The sequence below is a fragment of the Diabrotica virgifera genome, chromosome 9 (genome assembly GCF_917563875.1).
Source record: "Diabrotica virgifera virgifera chromosome 9, PGI_DIABVI_V3a".
NCBI lineage: Eukaryota > Metazoa > Arthropoda > Insecta > Coleoptera > Chrysomelidae > Diabrotica > Diabrotica virgifera.
This window is the reverse complement of record NC_065451.1, coordinates 79,172,012-79,190,507: the sequence shown is the minus strand read 5'-3', so window position 1 is coordinate 79,190,507 and position 18,496 is coordinate 79,172,012. Positions and strand designations below refer to the sequence as shown.

Here is an 18,496-nt window from a genome sequence, read left to right as displayed (position 1 = left end):
TACTTTTCTCTGATGAGCAGCGTTGTTACAAGTTTCGTTCCACCAAGGCTTCGGACAGTGATTACGGTGCTTAGTCTGACTAGAAACTTTTCTTGGGATGGAGATTTCTGCAGCTTCATTAATCATCGAAAGAAATTCATCATAATTTTGAGCTATATCTCTGGATTCAAGAATAGGTCCATATAGATTCCAGTTTGCATTTTTTAACTGCCATCTGTTGTGCTCCGAGGATACAGCTACTTGATAATCATCTTCAACATCGAGTGTAATTAATATGGGTAGGTGATTTGATCCATGTGGGTCCTCTATTGTGGTCCATGAAATTGTACAATATCTTGAGAGCATAGAGTTAAGTCGATTGCGCTTTTACAACGTAAAGGAACTATTGTTGGAGATCCGCTGTTTTGAGAAACAAGGTTACACTGATTTATTGCATCAGATAAAATATTCCCATATGTGTCATTAAAATCGCAACCCCAAGAAACATGGTGGGCATTAAAATCATCTGCTATTACAAAAGGTTTTGGTTCATCATCAAAAAATTCAGTCCACTCTTCTGAGCTATCTTCTTTCTTGGTTCAGTATAATATAATGAAACTATATGAATTGTTTTTTTTATTATGTAAAAGCTTACGAGCAATGCATTTATGAGAAAAATTGACTTTAGTGTTTATTATTATTTCTTTATATAAAATGTTTGCTTTAATTAATATTGCTACCCCTCCAAATCCGTCTGGACGATCTTGACGACTAAAATTGTAATTTTTAAAGTTATAATACTTTCCTTGTTTGAACCAAGTTTCAGATAACACTGCAAGAGCAGCATCATACTCGTGAAGAAGGAATTCCAAGTTCTCTTTATTTGAAACTGCTGATCGGCAGTTCCATTGAATTATATTTATTTTTTGTATTGTATCTGCGAATTTAATGTGTTTTCTGATGAGTCTATATTTAATTGTTTACTAATTATATATTCTAGTTCCGTTTTTGAAATATCATAATTATTGGTTCTCCTAATTGTTGAGATAATGTTTGCCACTAATTCTAAAATAATTTTGACATTTTCTGAACCTAATCCTTAATGATGAGTTGAAAAATCTGAGGTGTTTAAATTCTTAACGTAACTGTTATTGGTTACAATACTAGAATCTGGCCCTCGAGTTCTAGGTTGGGAAACAATCTAGGGTCTGGGCTATTTAGCCTCAGCCTTTTAACTGTTTTGTGAAACGTACCAGTTGATTGTTTATGATGAACTTTACTGTATGTTTGTGTGTGGTGTTGTAACAAAATAGAAGAACTTCTGTTGGAGTGAATGCAAAGTAAGGAAACTGCAACAGAAGTAAGGAAAAGAAAAATCGCTTAATGTATGAACAAGATGTAAGCTAATGGGACAAGAATGAAGAGAGAGTGAGGTGGCTTCAGCATTGAAGCCGAAGTAAGAAAAATACTACTTTGCAGTAGTACTTGTATGGGAGGATAATTATAAGATGATGAAGTTGAAGAAAGGGGGATTAAAAGGGATAGAAGTATAAGTATGAAGAGGCAGAGGCAAACTGAATAGAGTTGGCTAGCAAGAGATGCAAGAGAACAACTTGACACTCAAGGATGGATACGCCTTGTTTGCATGCCTGTCGAAGAACACTAGCTCAAAGTAGATAATGATGACTAGAAAAGGTATATACTAAGATAAGAATAATGTTCTGAAAATGTATAAAGATGGATAAGTGCTAAAGAAGAACCAATTAAATAAAATTAAAAAATCATGGGCGCCAGGAAATGATCTTCCATCACTTTCCCAGGTATCTTACACTGCTGTCAAATATTTAATATATTAAATCAGTAAACATGAACATAAGGGAATAATAAAAATAAATGATATACATAATAAGTTAATATTTATTAAAAATAACTACCTAGATTTTTGACAATCTTTGAGTTAAACCAAATTTAATATTATGTGACTCTAAAATGACATACGTTATACAAAAGCTATATCTCAGATAACAACAATAATGTTACCTGTTACAAAATTACATAAGTACCTCTTACTTACATATAGGGTACAACTCACATGAGATTTCTACCAAATGGTTATAGTACGCTTGCTACGTACAAATAAATTAAAACCGACATATATGAAAAATGTATAAATAAATAGGCACAAGCCTGACGAAGAGAAAATACAATGATGAATTAAGCAAAATTAATTAATAAATGTTATAAAAATGAAGCTAAGATAAATACCGAAACGATGACCTAAATTAACCGAACAAATGGAATAAAGCGAATAAATAATAAAATATTTATGAAACAAGCAAGTAATATTACAAAATAATATCAAACCAATAATAAAATATAAAACCCTAATTTTCTAGGCCTGATTACCTTGTGCACACAAGTAACTTACCATAGATACAATAGTTTGGGAACCTAATACATTAATATACAAATATGTCATATAAAAAAACAAAGGTATGCTAAATCTGAAAAAGTAATTAATAAACACAGTGTATTAAACCAAATGCCTGAAATATAAAACCAATAGTTATTCAAAGCACAACACTAAATGTTCCCAAAACAAACCCAAACGACTCCTAAAGAGGTTGCTGTGGCATCCTCGAACATGAGCACCAGGATGGTGCGACCCCATGCCTCCTGTAGGCCCAGGTGCCAAGACGAAAATTGAGCTGGAACGCTCCCATAGCTTGCTCCCATAGCTTGCTCTTAAATAGACATATTCCCTGATTGACTTGGCTGTGGCTGTCTCAGGCTTCTCGAGATGTTTAAAGGGTATGGATTCGTAGATTTCCTCCAAATGGCTAAAAGAACATTCCCAGTTTTATTTCCCACATAACCATGAGCAAAAGTAAAAAGAAGAAATAAATGCGAAACTTTTTTTAAGAAGACATAATAATAAAAAAGTGACCATTAACTGAAACAAAAACTAATCTCATTTAGCCTTGAACATGTGAGTGTAAAGATATGAACAGCTATAAGGAGTTTGAAATATGAATATAGAATGATTTATCTGAGAGAAAATTATATCAATAGAATAATAGTATAAAACATACATATTATGTACCTTAATGAAATGGTATGGAATCAGGCAAAGATAGTTAGTTATTCGACAATTGATAGATTTTGGATGTTCAATCAGTTTAAAACCTACAGCGAAGTAATGATAATTATTTTCAATATTAATTTGAGGACTTCAAAAATGTTTGGCTATGTAAAACCAAAAACACATTAATATATCTATAATTTCCCTTGAATGAATATTGAATAAAAATCGAAATAATCTACACAAACTTCACCTAATAAATTGACTAAGAAAGTTTAACAATGGGACTAATATTTTAAATATTCCACAACAAAAAACATCGCAATGGCTAACTAAAAAATTATTAGAAAAAATAGTTATTTTTTGCCGGGTGACTTTTAATTAGATTCCATCGATGGTACTTCAATTATTTCTCCAGACAACAAGGGGTGGCAACTTTTCACTTTATTTAAACTTAAAGGTTGAATAGTAACTTAATAAAAGTCTTCATAATTTCCACTGGAAATCAACCCGCCATTAGTCCAACCTAACCCATTCGCAGCCAACAGCCAAGTGTCGTCTCCAGTGTTCCACGAGTACGATGTCAAACTCTCGGAACACGAAAGAATATTCACCTATAGTCGGAATTCAATAGGATTGTCAGGGTATCGCTTAGAAATGATAGACCCTCGAGGGGTCTGAGATGAGAGACGCGTGTAGTTCAATGGTGGCGTGTATATTTTTAAAATAAGGGAAATAATAGGGAACTTGCACATAAATATTTTTGCGTAAAATTGTTAATTTATGTTAAATATATTTTGTTAAAATGTTATGTAAAAATATTATATTCAAAATATTAAGTCTTAACAATTAATTGTGTAAGCCAGATGTACACATAATATTTTCATTAATTTATATTATTTTTTTTTGAGTTTAAGAAATATGTACATTTTTATTTTACAACATCTCAAATGCTAAAGTATATTATATTTTAAATCCAAAACTTTCTTCCCCTATAATAATGAAATGTTACAAATATACTTCTGGTTCGTAATAATTTGAATTAAACAAAACCTATCATTTATAAATATCTTAAATTCATAACAAACAAGAAAGAAAATAACTTAAAAATATAAACGAAACTTTTAGTAATAAAAGTAAGAATATCTAATAACTATTGTATCGCCTCGCATTTCCCCAATAGAATATCTTCCACTGCTTTTTTAAAATTTTCCACAATTAAGACATCAAACTGTAGATGAATGACCAGATTAATCTTTTGAAAAACCCTCGTAAGTCATAATATGCGTTTTAAACTAAACACGACATAGCATTCAAATTGATCAATTTCCAAGGACACAAATATAATAGCTGGGAATTTCCAATTAAATACGATTAAAATGGAAATAATAGAATTCCCGAAACAACCTTGTTTTTCCCTTTTGAACTTTTTAAGTAAATTTAATAAGAGAGTTTTAAGTAAATGTGAATGAATTTGTAAATAGGTAATATGTAGTTTCAAAATAACTTTAGTCACTTTGTTATCAACTTCTAGCAGGTAAAATGTACATTATTTATTTTTTTAAAATAAAATCCGTATTCAAACATAAATATCAACTGCTTTACAGAAAATAACAATAGCCATCAACCTAATGTAAACTGCAATTGTACGTAAAAAACAAACTTGCCATAATAATAATAATAAAGTTATTAGGTACATACCTACTTAGAAAATTATAACCAGGTAGGACGAAGGATCTCACAGGTAGTCTCTGAATGTAGCAACAAAAAATCACTAGAACTGTACCTATTAGTTATTATTTTAAATATATATTTTTATTCTGAATCTATTGTTAATTCACTATCACTACTGTCTTCTCCTGGAGTAATGATAATGGGCTCGATAAGAACATCAACACGCGTGTCTACGTCCCACATTTTATCTTCTTCTTTCTGTGTATGTGTAATGCATGACTGCCAGTTGGAAGCGGTTATATTTTGTATGGCTTGGTCTAATAATAATTTGACATCTTTTAATTTATAGGTTGTATTCTTTTGCGCTACCTCATTTTTTATTTTTGCCCATATCAGCTCGATGGGATTCAATTCACAATGATATGGTGGAGTTCTTAATACGGTGATGTCATTCTCACGTGCCATTTCGTCTACTGCAAATCTGATGTATGAACTCTTATGTTCCCGCACTATATCAAGTAATTGAACCTTTATCATGGATTCATCAAAATCTATATTTTTACTTCTTAGCCAATCTATTATATCTGCCTTTCGAGATGCAGAAGTCGGTATTTTTTCCACACGACGGCTGTGATAAGGTGCGTTGTCCATTACAATTACCGAACCAGGATCTACCAGAGTCGGTATATAGACGAAAACCACTTTTCAAATACATCCGAATTCATATCCTCATGATAATCGCTCGTTTTGATTGAGGTAAACACATTTAAACCACCTTGTAAAAAACCTGAATCACTTCCAATGTGCGTTATAATGAGACGTCTTCCTTTGCCCGAAGGTGCTTTTAAGCCGGTTGAAAGTCCCTCAATGAAAGCCTGTCGCGCACTTTTAATATTCAAGTCTTGCCATACTTTCGATTTCGTATGACCCTCATTCAACCACGTTTCGTCCGTATAATAAATTTTTTTATTAAGTCGTCTAAAATCACGAATTTTTTGCAAATATTTTCTCCGCCATATCACTAATTCGTCTCTCTCGATCAACAAACTTTTCCGACTTCTCTTCACATACCGAAAGTCCATTTCGTGTAATGTTCTTCGTAATACTCTCATGGATATTTTATTTAAAGTATCATCTGCGTCTGCATTAACTTCTCGTTGAATATCCTTTAAAGTGGGCAGTTCGTTCCTCAAATAAAATCCATGAACTTTTCTTCGGATTATACTTTTCGTACTATCGTCCAATACAATTTTTGCACGTCCTTTATGGATTGGTTTTTGGATAGGTTTGTTACCTTTAATTATTCGGAAAACCGTACGAGCCGATACTTTCGTTAAATCTCCACACAATGCCGCGACGTCCTCTTTAAGCATATCTTGATATCTTCTACGCAATCCCTCGTAAACCGATTTTATCATTTGCTTTTCTCTCACAGATAACCACCTTTTTTTATTTTGTTTATTAACAGATGTACTGCACGTTGGTTTTGATGCCATGATGTTACCCGACGGTACGCTCATGAAATACTACCAGCTACCTGATTTTAAGGGTTATTTGTGGGTGAGTTTTCACAATGTTGCCGTATTGCATTAGGAATATGTATTACTTTCGAAAAGAAATAACGGTGTCCGACTGTCTCTTTGTTGGCACTCAGGGTATACCTCAATGGCACGGATAAGTTGCAAGCGGTACTAAATAATACATTTCGCAACAAGGCGAGTCTACCTTCTCTAGTTCGGACTTCCAACAGATGTAACCGGCAAAAATGATAATTGAGAAGTGGATTTGTGTGCTAATAAAGAAATAAATATATAGCCGCTTACTACCGAGTGTTAACGAACTACAAAATGGCTGCCCTGACAATCCTATTGAACTCAGGGTATATACCAACCCACGAAACTAACAGATAGTTTTAAGTGTTTTGAGGTATGGCGTATATTAAAAATCAACCAGTGATACCACCCATAATTAGGTGTGGCATCGTTGCACGAAATTTTAAATATAAAAGATAATAATAAGGAATAGTTAATTACATGAAAATTGGAGAAATTAATTAAGAGATCAAGAGAAAAAACTATAAAAATAATTAAAGAGCTAATTTCGTAACGTGAACCGTTACAGTGTGAAGGGCTTTCTCCGAAGATGATATAGTTTGGAGGAGGTCGAGTTGAACATGAGGGTAGAAGCTCAAAACGGGGTGGTGGTGGGATGGACATATTTTGAAAAGTCATGTTTTCATTTGGGATGTTGTTAGTGTTATTTGAACGATTCGCAGTAATAGAAGCGTAGGTGTTCCTAGGGATTTGTTTATTAGCATCATTATAATTTAAGTTTGTTGATGACATAGTTTCTTTGATTAATTTTTGTCGGTGAAACTCCGGGCAATCTTTCAAATTAATAGTGAAATGATCTCCCATGCAACTAAAACATTTTGGTGATATTTCTTCTTCCTTACACTCTTTTGAATTATGATCCTTATTGCATTTGAAACAGTAGGGATGAGACTTACACTGCCCCCGCCAGTTGTCCGTAACGCAAGCAATTGAAGCAAAGTAATACTTTTTGCTTGTATGTCTCTGCCTCTTTAATAACTTATTTACAGATAATAGATAATTACATATTTGGGTAATATTTGTGTTTTGAAACTGACAACACACTCTTAGCATTTAAAACCTCGAAAGGCAGATGATTATCATAAGATTTAATTTTATTTTTGAGATACTCTTCAGAAAATTCCGTCGCAATATCTCTTATTACTCCTTGCCTGACAATAATAAATTTGGGAACATAAATATCTAAATTGTTGTCGATAAATACTTTAGCGTTTTTGTTACTGACAAGATAATTAGCATTTTTTGGGTCCTTCATTTTTATTCGAATTCTATTGCGAATTTATCTATACTTAAAATGTTATTGTCAAATTCAGGAAAATTTGATAAAATTAAATCCCCGACTTTTAATGAATTTAGCCTACCTGAAAAGTTCGTTTGGTTATTTTCAACATAAGATAAGGTCCCTGATCGTTTGGTTCGTACTTAAATACCTGTTTCTGCCTTTGGGGTTGTAACTGGGAGGTGTTTCCGTCGTTCAAAGGATTAGTTTGCTCGATATTTGAAGAAATTGGTGTACTTTGATTTCCCTGTGTATTGAGTATACCTGAATCCGTAACTTGCAGATTAATATCTTGCGGTTCTGGAGAATCGATCGGAGGATGAGTGGGGGATCTTTCCCCCCCCCCCCCAGGTTGACACTCATTGTGTGTCCCTACACTACCACTATTACAGTTTGTTTTTATAGAAGTAATTTTACAAGTTTTATTACGAATTTGTTATACGTGTGGTTCTCTCGAAGATCCGAAACTGAAATTTTATAAAGTTTAACATCTCTGGAACTTCATAAACCTCCCTAGAGCAGCGAATTATTTGGAGGTTCAATTTTACATTTAATATTGCATGCTGGGTATAAGTTTCGATCTTCCCTCTCAGGCCATTTCCAGTTTTTGAGTGGTTGCAAATTCTTGTTCTATAATATCAACAATTTTTTCAGGAAAGTAATTATTTTCGTAAACGAAAATCACGAAATCATCTAATTGAAATTTTGAAACTTCGGAATCATTGTTTGTGTTTTCAATTCCATTATCATAAATTTTAAAAGGAATACCAGACATATATGATTCTTGGAACGAAAAATTATCATCTGATATGGACGATTCAGAATCAGAATCGATTTTTCCTTTAACGGGCTTTTTCTTTTGCGAAACTTTTTGTTTTATTAGACTCGCCATTTTCAACATTTCTCTTGTGTATCTGTTAAAGTGCACGACTTTCCTTTCTGTCTTCCCCTTCCATTGTTTTTCCTTGGTGCAGCTTTAGGATTAGGTCTCATCATATTTGGTGTAACAGTATTTTTATTCACAGAAGTGGATGGAGTATCGGCCTCTGGGACTGATTGAGATGAAATATTAGCTTTTGCAACTGATTGAGAAGAAATCTCAGCTTCTGTAGGTAATTGATATCAAATGTCAGAATTAGCGGCTGTATTTGGATCTTCGTTTTTATGGGAAGTAACATCATATGGACGATCAGTTACCTGTGCTGATGAATAGTCCGAGTCGTCGAAAATGTTTTCGTTAACTAGATACACTCCTGTAGCTTTAAATCCGTAAATAATATTGTTGGGAGTAAAAGCTAGTGGAAATGCTTTCCCAACTAGAGATTTAACATATCGAAAAAAAAAACGGGGAAAAATGGGAAAAAAACAGGTTTTTCCAGACCATTGGAAAAATTGGAAAAAATGAGAAAATTTGAAAAGTCTTTTAAATATATTTTGTAAAAACAAATGCAGGAACATCTTTAATATTTTTTATTAATATCTCTAACATACAGTGAGGACGTTTGAGTTGGAATACATTTATTATCTCAAGACTGGGCGAATTTGGAGAGAAATCCTGAGACAGGTCGATTTTTATTTTTAAATTGTGACCTTTGGATATATACAGGGTGTTTGGTAAAGAATGGGCCATAGCTTAGCCTTAGATTCCTGAGGTTTAAATGGGTCGATTTAAGCTAACTTACCTTAGTACAAAAGTTGATAATACCCAAAATAATGTCGATGACGTGGCGGAGTGGGAATTAGCGCGAAGACTATTCGGAGCGGGATTTGGATTGGCGCGAAGATTTTTGACGGCGGGAATTGGAGCAGACGATGTTTTCTTTAGGAGGGGTCTCCAAGTCGAATGTAAACGGATGCCGTCATCTCTTTTATTGAGACAATTTGGCCGTTTTTCGATTTCTATAGCTTCTCGGATAATCCTTTGTTTATATAAGCGAATGGGGGCTATGGTTCTGGAGTGTTCAAAGTCAATTTTGTGACCTGTATGAAGATGGTGTTGGCCTAGGGCTGAAACTGAATCTGAATTGCGAACAGATATGGAATGTTCATAAATCCTATTTTGGATTCTACGATTGGTTTGTCCTATGTAAGATCGGGGGCAGTCTGCACAAGGAATTTCATAAACTCCGTGTTGTTCATTTGGAATGTTGTCTTTTGCGGATCGGACAAGAGATGAAAGTTTTTGTTGGGGGTAAATATTGTTTTTATTCCTCGTGGTTTAAGAATTCTGTCGATTTTCTCAGTAACACCTCTGATATATGGAAGAAAAGCTTTCGTATGATCAGAATCAGACTCATTGGGTTTGGATTGAGCTGGAGATTGAAGTTTATGGATGCTCCTATCGATGTGATTTTCGTGGTAACCGTTTTGGTTGAGGGCTTGGTTTAAAGAAGAGAGTTCAGTAGATCTACTTGCATCATCGGAAAGGCGTATTGATCTGGAGACAAGAGTATTAATGACTGAATTAATTTGAGAAGGTGGATGATGAGAGTTGCCATGCAAGTAGCGGTTGATATGGGTGGGTTTTCGATAAACAGAGTGATGAAAACCTTGGGATTGGTTCTTCTTAATAAGAACGCCGAGAAACGGTAAGGATGAGTCAGTCTCCATCTCCATCGTGAACTGGATACTGGGCTGTATACCATTCAGATGGGTCTGAAAAAACACTAAAGCATCCCTGCCGTGGGGCCAAATGACGAATGTATCGTCAACATATCGTAGCCAACATGTGGGTTTGAGCGTAGATGTGGATAGTGCTCGGGTCTCGAAATCTTCCATAAAGATATTAGCAATTACTGGAGAGAGTGGTGAGCCCATTGGGGCACTATTTATTTGTCTGTAGAATTGATTTTGGAAGATGAAATAAGTGTTGGACATGCAATGTTTAATGAGAGATAGGTGGTCTTGCTGGATACTGTGTTTCGTTTCCAGAATATTTAGGGTTTCATCTATAGGATGAATCCCTAAATATTTCATCCCTAAACCCTAAATATTTCATCCTATAGATTAAACCCTAAATATTCTGGAAACGAAACACAGTATCCAGCAAGACCACCTATCTCTCATTAAACATTGCATGTCCAACACTTATTTCATCTTCCAAAATCAATTCTACAGACAAATAAATGGTGCCCCAATGGGCTCACCACTCTCTCCAGTAATTGCTAATATCTTTATGGAAGATTTCGAGACCTGAGCACTATCCACATCTACGCTCAAACCCACATGTTGGCTACGATATGTTGACGATACATTCGTCATTTGGCCCCACGGCAGGGATGCTTTAGTGTCTTTTCAGACCCATCTGAATGGTATACATTAAAGTATCCAGTTCACGATGGAGATGGAGACTGCCTCATCCTTACCGATTCTCGACGTTCTTATTAAGAAGAACCAATCCCAAGGTTTTCATCACTCTGTTTATCGAAAACCCACCCATATCAACCGCTACTTGCATGGCAACTCTCATCATCCACCTTCTCAAATTAATTCAGTCATTAATACTCTTGTCTCCAGATCAATACGCCTTTCCGATGATGCAAGCAGATCTACTGAACTCTCTTCTTTAAAACAAGCCCTCATCCAAAACGGTTACCACGAAAATCACATCGATGGGAGCATCCATAAACTTCAATCTCCAGCTCAATCCAAACCCAATGAGTCTGATTCTGATCATACGAAAGCTTTTCTTCCATATATCTGAGGTGTTACTGACAAAATCGACAGAATTCTTAAACCACGAGGTATAAAAACAATATTTACCCCCCAACAAAAACTTGTCATCTCTTGTCCGATCCGTAAAAGACAACATTCCAAATGAACAACACGGAGTTTATGAAATTCCTTGTGCAGACTGCCCCCGATCTTACATAGGACAAACTAATCGTAGAATCCAAAATAGGATTTATGAACATTCCATATCTGTTCGCAATTCAGTTTCAGTTTCAGCCCTAGGCCAACACCATCTTCATACAGGTCACAAAATTGACTTTGAACACTCCAGAACCATAGCCCCCATTCGCTTCTATAAACAAAGGATTATCCGAGAAGCTATAGAAATCGAAAAACGGCCAAATTGTCTCAATAAAAGAGATGAGGGCATCCGTTTACCTTCGACTTGGAGACCCCTTCTAAAGAAAACATCGTCTGCTCCAATTCCCGCCGTCAAAAATCTTCGCGCCAATCCAAATCCCGCTCCAAATAGTCTTCGCGCTAATTCCTACTCCGCCACGTCATCGACAGTCACGCCAGTCCACGGTATAATTAACCGCCCCAGCGTCAACAACAGTAGTGCAGTGAGTAGTGAGTGTAGTGTCTGGAGCCTCAGGAGACTGAGACCCCGGAAGCCCTGAAGATGACGTCAGAGAGGACGTCGAAAGCTCGGCCTAGAAATCAACGACGCGGTTCAACCCGGAAGCCTGATGAGTTTATTTTTAATATTAATTCTTTTAAAAAAAATGAATGGGTTGCATGTGTGAGTCCATACTATTGTAGTAAAGAAAAGAGAGACGTTCTCACAAACAATTTATTTTACAACTGACGACCGGTTTCGCTGTCTACAATATTCACAGCATCTTCAGGTCACGGTAAAAGTAAAATTAAATGCTACAAATAACAAAAAACCAGAGTTAGTTAAGTGGTCTGGTTGAAATCAAAAGGGTAATGATCAAGCCAATATTAAAGTATATATATTTATGCATACATATAAATACTAACATGTACGTAAATATGGTTACAACCCTCACACTCACATACATTCACGCATTCAAATGTAGTGGCAACAAAAGTATGTTAAGTATAAGTATAAAATATACACTTACTTTCCGGTATAAGGGAAGAATATAGTAGTATTCAATATCATACTTTTTCTCTATATTATGCTAAAGGGAGAGACGGTAGAGGGACAGATTTGAATGTAATGCATTAACAAAACCAAAATAATTGGCAGGATCTTGAGGGGATTAGTAAGGAAACACGACATTAAACCGTGAAACCAAAAAAATTGTTAGTTATATATAAAGTGATGTTATTTTTATATTTTTAATTAATAGTGTATATTTTAATTTAGTTGGGATTATTAGATGTTGTTCTGGATGTTCAAGAACTGATAGATGTAAGATTGGTTGTGCAATTTTTCTAAACCAGAATTGGTCAGTTGTGTATTAGTTGTGGTGTGATTGTGAAAATATTTTAATTTGTTTTGTTGGAGATATTGAAATTAAATTGAACAATAGTAATTAGGTAAAATTTGCTAAAATTTTTTTATATTAAAAGTGTCAAACAATAAAATCATTAATAAATAATTCAGAATTAAAGTCAAGTGTAAAGGTAACTGTACATGAAATTAAATTTATAGTAATATAAAGTTATGATTATTTGTGCAGCAATGAGATTGTATGAGATATTCTGCCCTGTGATGGATGACCGAAGTTATCATTAACGTAAAGTTATCGTGTAGTTATGTTATAACCATCGAATTGGTGTGATGTATCATACTTAACTTAACTACTTGCGTTATTTCTTGACAGTTCTTGAGTTATCTGGTATATCAACTGTCACTTTATAACGCGACGTTAAACCTTAAGTTATGAGATAACTTTGTAGTTATGTAAGGATATGTAAGGTTAGGTTCACCTTTTGACTTGTTTTTATAAACTTTTGTTGTTGAAAATGAATTTCCAACGCATTTTAAATTTAGCACTAGGCCAAGAATTAGAGGATCGTGTTAGGAGGTAAGTTATATAAGTATATTTTTATTGTATGTAGGGATTTTTAAGGTTAGGTTTATGTTTTAAACTTTTGATTTGTTTTTAGAAATGAATAGAATATTCAACGGAGAATGCTGCGGGATACAACAAATCCGTTTGAGTTATCGGAATTTGAATTCCATCAATGCTTCAGGTTGTCCCGGGATCTAGCGCGATACTTTATTAATTTAATAAGCCCTTATTTACATCAGGGTCGACAGCGGAATTCTCTGTCACCTGAAATCAAGGTATACTGATTTAATAAAACAAAGACTATGAAATATGAATTATATGAATTTTGTAGGTTTTGAGTTGCCTTGCTTTTTTTGCAACTGGAAGTTACCAGCAAAGTATTGCTCAAAGTATGTACTTTCCTGTAGAGCGATCAACACTAAGTAAAAACATTACAGATATAACAAATGTAGTGGTTGAGCATTTGGTTAATCGTTTTGTTAAGTTTCCTCAAACAGAGTTGGAGAGACAGCAAGTGAAACAAAGGTCAGTATCAAAATTTTTATACCTATTTTCCTATTTAAATAAAACTTATATTGCAGGTTTTTTTGAAAAGTTCCAGTTCCCCGGTATCATTGGAGCTATAGATGGTACACATATAGCAATTATAGCTCCAGATACTGATGACCCAGAAAGGCCTGGTTTAGCGTATTATAACCGCAAAGGATATTACAGCTTGAATGTTCAGATGGTAAATAACTGTTATAAGAATAAAAATTATATGCAGTATAATATTGGGGGCTTAGGACTACACAAATGCAACTACATTCTTAATATTTTCGGTATTTTTGTGAACAAACATATCATACTTCAATGGATTTAAGATTCACATGAATGTATACCCACCTACTTTGATTCTGATTTGCATATGCATATCAATGTATAACGTTCAACCCCTGATATGTCTACACAAAAATAAAGAAAATAAAACAACATGAGTTACGTTTGTGCGATCCTAAGCCACCGAATTATATTTTGTTGTAGATTTGTGATGCAGATTTAAAAATTCTGAATTGCAATGCCAGATTTCCAGGCTCTACCCACGATTCTGGTATCTGGAGTTTAAGTAGTGTCAGAAATCACTTGGAACATAAATATTTAAACAATGAATTGAATTCATCATGGCTAATTGGTTAGTAGTATATATATTGATAGTTTTTTATTGTTTTTATTGATACTGATAGATGAATAAAGCAACTAACTTTATATTTAACCTGTTCTCTACCAAATATTATTTAAGTTTCGTCCTCATAGACCATTTATTTCCTATTATTACCTCATATTTGTATTTCTGTGCCTGTTATATCTGGATATTATTAATATGGAGTGTCTCATTGTCTTTTGGATGTTTTGTAATGACCATGAATTTTGTTTTCTTTAACCCATTCGCTGCTGACAACGCGCCAGCACGTGATATGGTTACTTCAGTCAGGTGCTGTTCACTCACCAGCAAGTGATGTGTTTACATCATTCAGGTACTGTTCAACAAAATGGATCCTAGGCGCGTTCTATTCTCTTCGATAGGGACCGTATGTGTTAAGTTCACTTTATTACCATATACGGTACACTTTTCATTCAGCTGTTCCAGTTTCTTTGTCAGACTTAGTAGAGTTGAAGTGAATATGACAGTGTTATCGGCATATAGTATATTGTTAAGGATTTCACCAGTTATAATCATCCTATCATTAGACTCTCCGAAAGCTTCTTGGAAGAAGGCTTCTCTATATTTATGTATCCACTAGTATCATCTCTTTTTGTTTCGCAATGTATTGTTTTCTATCTTTTGACCTACTTTGCCGGTTATTAGCGCGCTCATCACTGTATATGCTTGGTGATGACATGATCCTTGATTTTTTTAAATGAGAATAGGGGTTGTGTGATAGCTCATTTAAAAGGCTATTTAATTCTCTATTCAGTAATATAAAAATTAACATAATTATTTATACAGGGTGTACAAAAAAATATTTTTCATTAAATTAATTACACAAAAAGAAGAATGTAAGCAATTTATTTAATTCAAAATACATTTCATCCCTGTCAGAATATGTTAAATAGATTCTTGAGTGCTGTGAATATTCTTACCATAATATATCATTGTTGTGTCAAGTCCAGCCTTTCATAATTTTTTAATTGTTTGTCTTCAGGGGATGCAGGATATCCATTAGAGTCTTGGCTGTTAACTCCAATTGTAGAAGCTCTACCAAACACACCAGAGGGAAGGTACACAAGCTGCCACATCTTGGCAAGAAATACGGTGGAAAGATGTTTTGGTGTATTGAAACAGAGGTTTCGATGCTTACTGAAACATCGAGTTTTACATTACTCCCCCGAAAAAGCAGCAAAGATAGTGTTGTCTTGCGTAGTTCTACACAACTTGGCAGTAGATGCAGGCTTAAATTTGCCAGATGAGGTTGAAGAAGAAGTTGATGTACAACTTGCTGATATTCAAATTTATCAAGGTACCTAAATATAATTAATCAGACAGCATAAATACTAATAAATATTTTTTTAGGACAACAAAATTATTTACATGATGCTAGAAGGGTACGAGCACGTATAATTGAAAGATATTTCAATCAGTAATATTCAGTCACTGATAAAAAATATGTGTATAAATAATAAAAGCCACGAAATTCCAAATGAGAGGGTTAGAAGTAAAAGGGTTTACGTGCACTTTTCCAAAAATATGCTTGAAGTACAGATTTGCATATTTAAATGGTATAGGATTCGAGCATATTTCATCCTACAGTCGCTATCTATTGCCATTACATTTAATTTAATGAAAACAATTGCAGTTTGCATTAGTAGTAAACAAGTTTATAGGCGCTTGAACTGTTTTACCACAAAACTATTTTTAGTATTCTGTAAAAACACATGTTTATACAGGATTAATTTCAAGTAAATAAATAGTATATTTGTGCCCGATTTTGAAGACTAATTAAGTATTATGCAAAACTTGCCAGTTGTAGTTACACTGTGGATAACAGCTGGGATAAAAATTATTGGTACTAGTTAACATCTGCACTTGAACCGTTTTGCCAGTAACACTTATCAACACTATGTACCGATTCAAGTACAATTTTTTAATAATTGAAAAAAAAGGAACGGTATAGTAAGAGTAATAGTATATCCTTATATTTTTATTATTTTTTAGAACATTGTACACTAGACATATTTTAGTTTATTGACTCCTAGAATTAAAAAAACTTAAATAATTTTGAAACTGATTATTTCAGAACTATCAAAACTGCACTTAAACCCTTTTATATCTGACCCCCCCCCCCCCCCCTCAAATGTTGTGTTTGTTAATTACTTGCCAGCTGAATCAATTAAGGAAATAGCAAACTTGTTTTCAGTTCTCTAGGGTATACCACTCGGTAAGAGTTAATTTAAGTAGCTTCAATTTTAAAGCAAAAAATTCTGTTGACATTCCATTTATTCAATTTTCGCTTCCTAAAGTCTTCAGTCTATAAATGGTCTCAAGGATAAATTGACTTATGATCTGTCTACAGTTTATGTAAACCTCTGCATGTATTGTTTTTTATAGGCTAAACTATAGGCCTGTTTTTATGTTATCTGTCATCCATTAACTTTTTGAACTACATATTCCAAAAAAATATCTTACTTAGCATTCCACAAATCTCTTGATTAATGAGCAACATGTATTTAGGCAGGGTAAATTTATGTCTACAAATCTTGTTTATATCATGATTGCATTGTCAGGGCTTTCAAGGATGCGGGTATCAAGTGGACTCATTTATACTGTTTTCTCGAAGGCCTTTGACATGTAATCCATTCCTTACCCATCTCTAAATTAAGAAGGTTTTATCATTTTCTGACCATATGTTTTTCCAACTTATGAAAACTATTCGTTTAATTCATCAGCAATATCATCTGTGTCGGTAATACATTGGTTATTTGCAGTAAGTATTTCTTTGATATTTTGAGTATGAACATTTTCACTATTATAGTTATTCTCTATTTTCCACACATCAGCCCTGTGATGGAAGACTTATTTTTCCCACCTATTTTTCATAATTTCTTCTTTGAAGTAATTTTTCTTTGTTGCCTTAAGTATGTTCAATTGTGTTCACTAAGCTTCCTTTTTTTTCTTCATCTGTTGGCTCATTTATGTGAGCTATGTTTAGTCAATCTTATAATCTGGTAGATATAACACCTGTAAGATTTATTTATTTATTCATATACGGTTACAACCATTTACAGAAAAAAAAAACTAACACTGTGCACTCACCTTGATCTACTCCTTTTAAAATATCATCAGTAGAGACTGGAAAATATGCACTAAAAAATGTCTAAAATATGCATGCAATATGCATTTTAAAACAAGCTGAATATGCACAATTAACATGCAAATATGCATTTATATATGCACTTATTTTTATATGAATAATTTTATGGTTTACGTTAAATACATAAATAAATAAAAAATAATAAAAATAAATAAATAGGTTTGAATTTAAACCAAATTGTATTATTATTTCTTAATATATTTTTTTAACTTCAGGTTTTGTGACAAATAAAACGGCAAAATATTTTATTTTGACCACAAGATAAATAAGAGTACAATAAAATAAATGTACATATTTTTATTGTTACAATATTGATTCATATTTTCTAAACTAATATTATAAAAAGAGTACAATAAAACAAATTTACATATTTTTATTGTTACAATAAATAATCATATATTGATTCATATTTTCTAAACTAATATTATGTCTTCTATCTGTTAATATTTGTTTATAGGCAGAAAAAGATCTCTCAACGTCACAAGATGTAATTGGGGCATATTTAAACTTTGCTATTAGAGACGGATCCATATTAATATTTTCATCGAAGTTTCCAAAATTGATTATATTATTTATTGAACGCAATAAAGTGAAACCCTCATTTTTGTTTAAAACGTCATCAAGTTTATCTTTAATTTTTACTCCAATTTCCCCATTCAGATTTGTTATTTTCTGTTTAACCGAATCAACAATAGACATACTATTGTGAAGACATAAATTTTGAGCCTCTAATTTTGTAATTGAACTTTCAATGATATCGAAATTCGATTTTATATACAACAATTGATTTTTAATAGACT

General features: G+C 33.4%; 2 protein-coding genes across 2 annotated transcripts; both read right to left on the bottom strand.

Moving 5' to 3' along the window:
* Positions 1 to 4,876: 4,876 nt before the first annotated feature.
* LOC126891027 (uncharacterized) lies at positions 4,877 to 5,386 on the bottom strand. The gene has a single exon (XM_050660205.1). The coding sequence runs from the start codon at positions 5,384 to 5,386 to the stop codon at positions 4,877 to 4,879; it is 510 nt and encodes a 169-aa protein (XP_050516162.1).
* A 20-nt stretch (positions 5,387 to 5,406) lies between these two features.
* LOC126891026 (uncharacterized) lies at positions 5,407 to 6,231 on the bottom strand. Its single transcript, XM_050660204.1, has one exon. It carries the CDS (start codon positions 6,229 to 6,231, stop codon positions 5,407 to 5,409), a length of 825 nt encoding a protein of 274 aa, XP_050516161.1.
* Between the last annotated feature and the right edge of the window lie 12,265 nt (positions 6,232 to 18,496).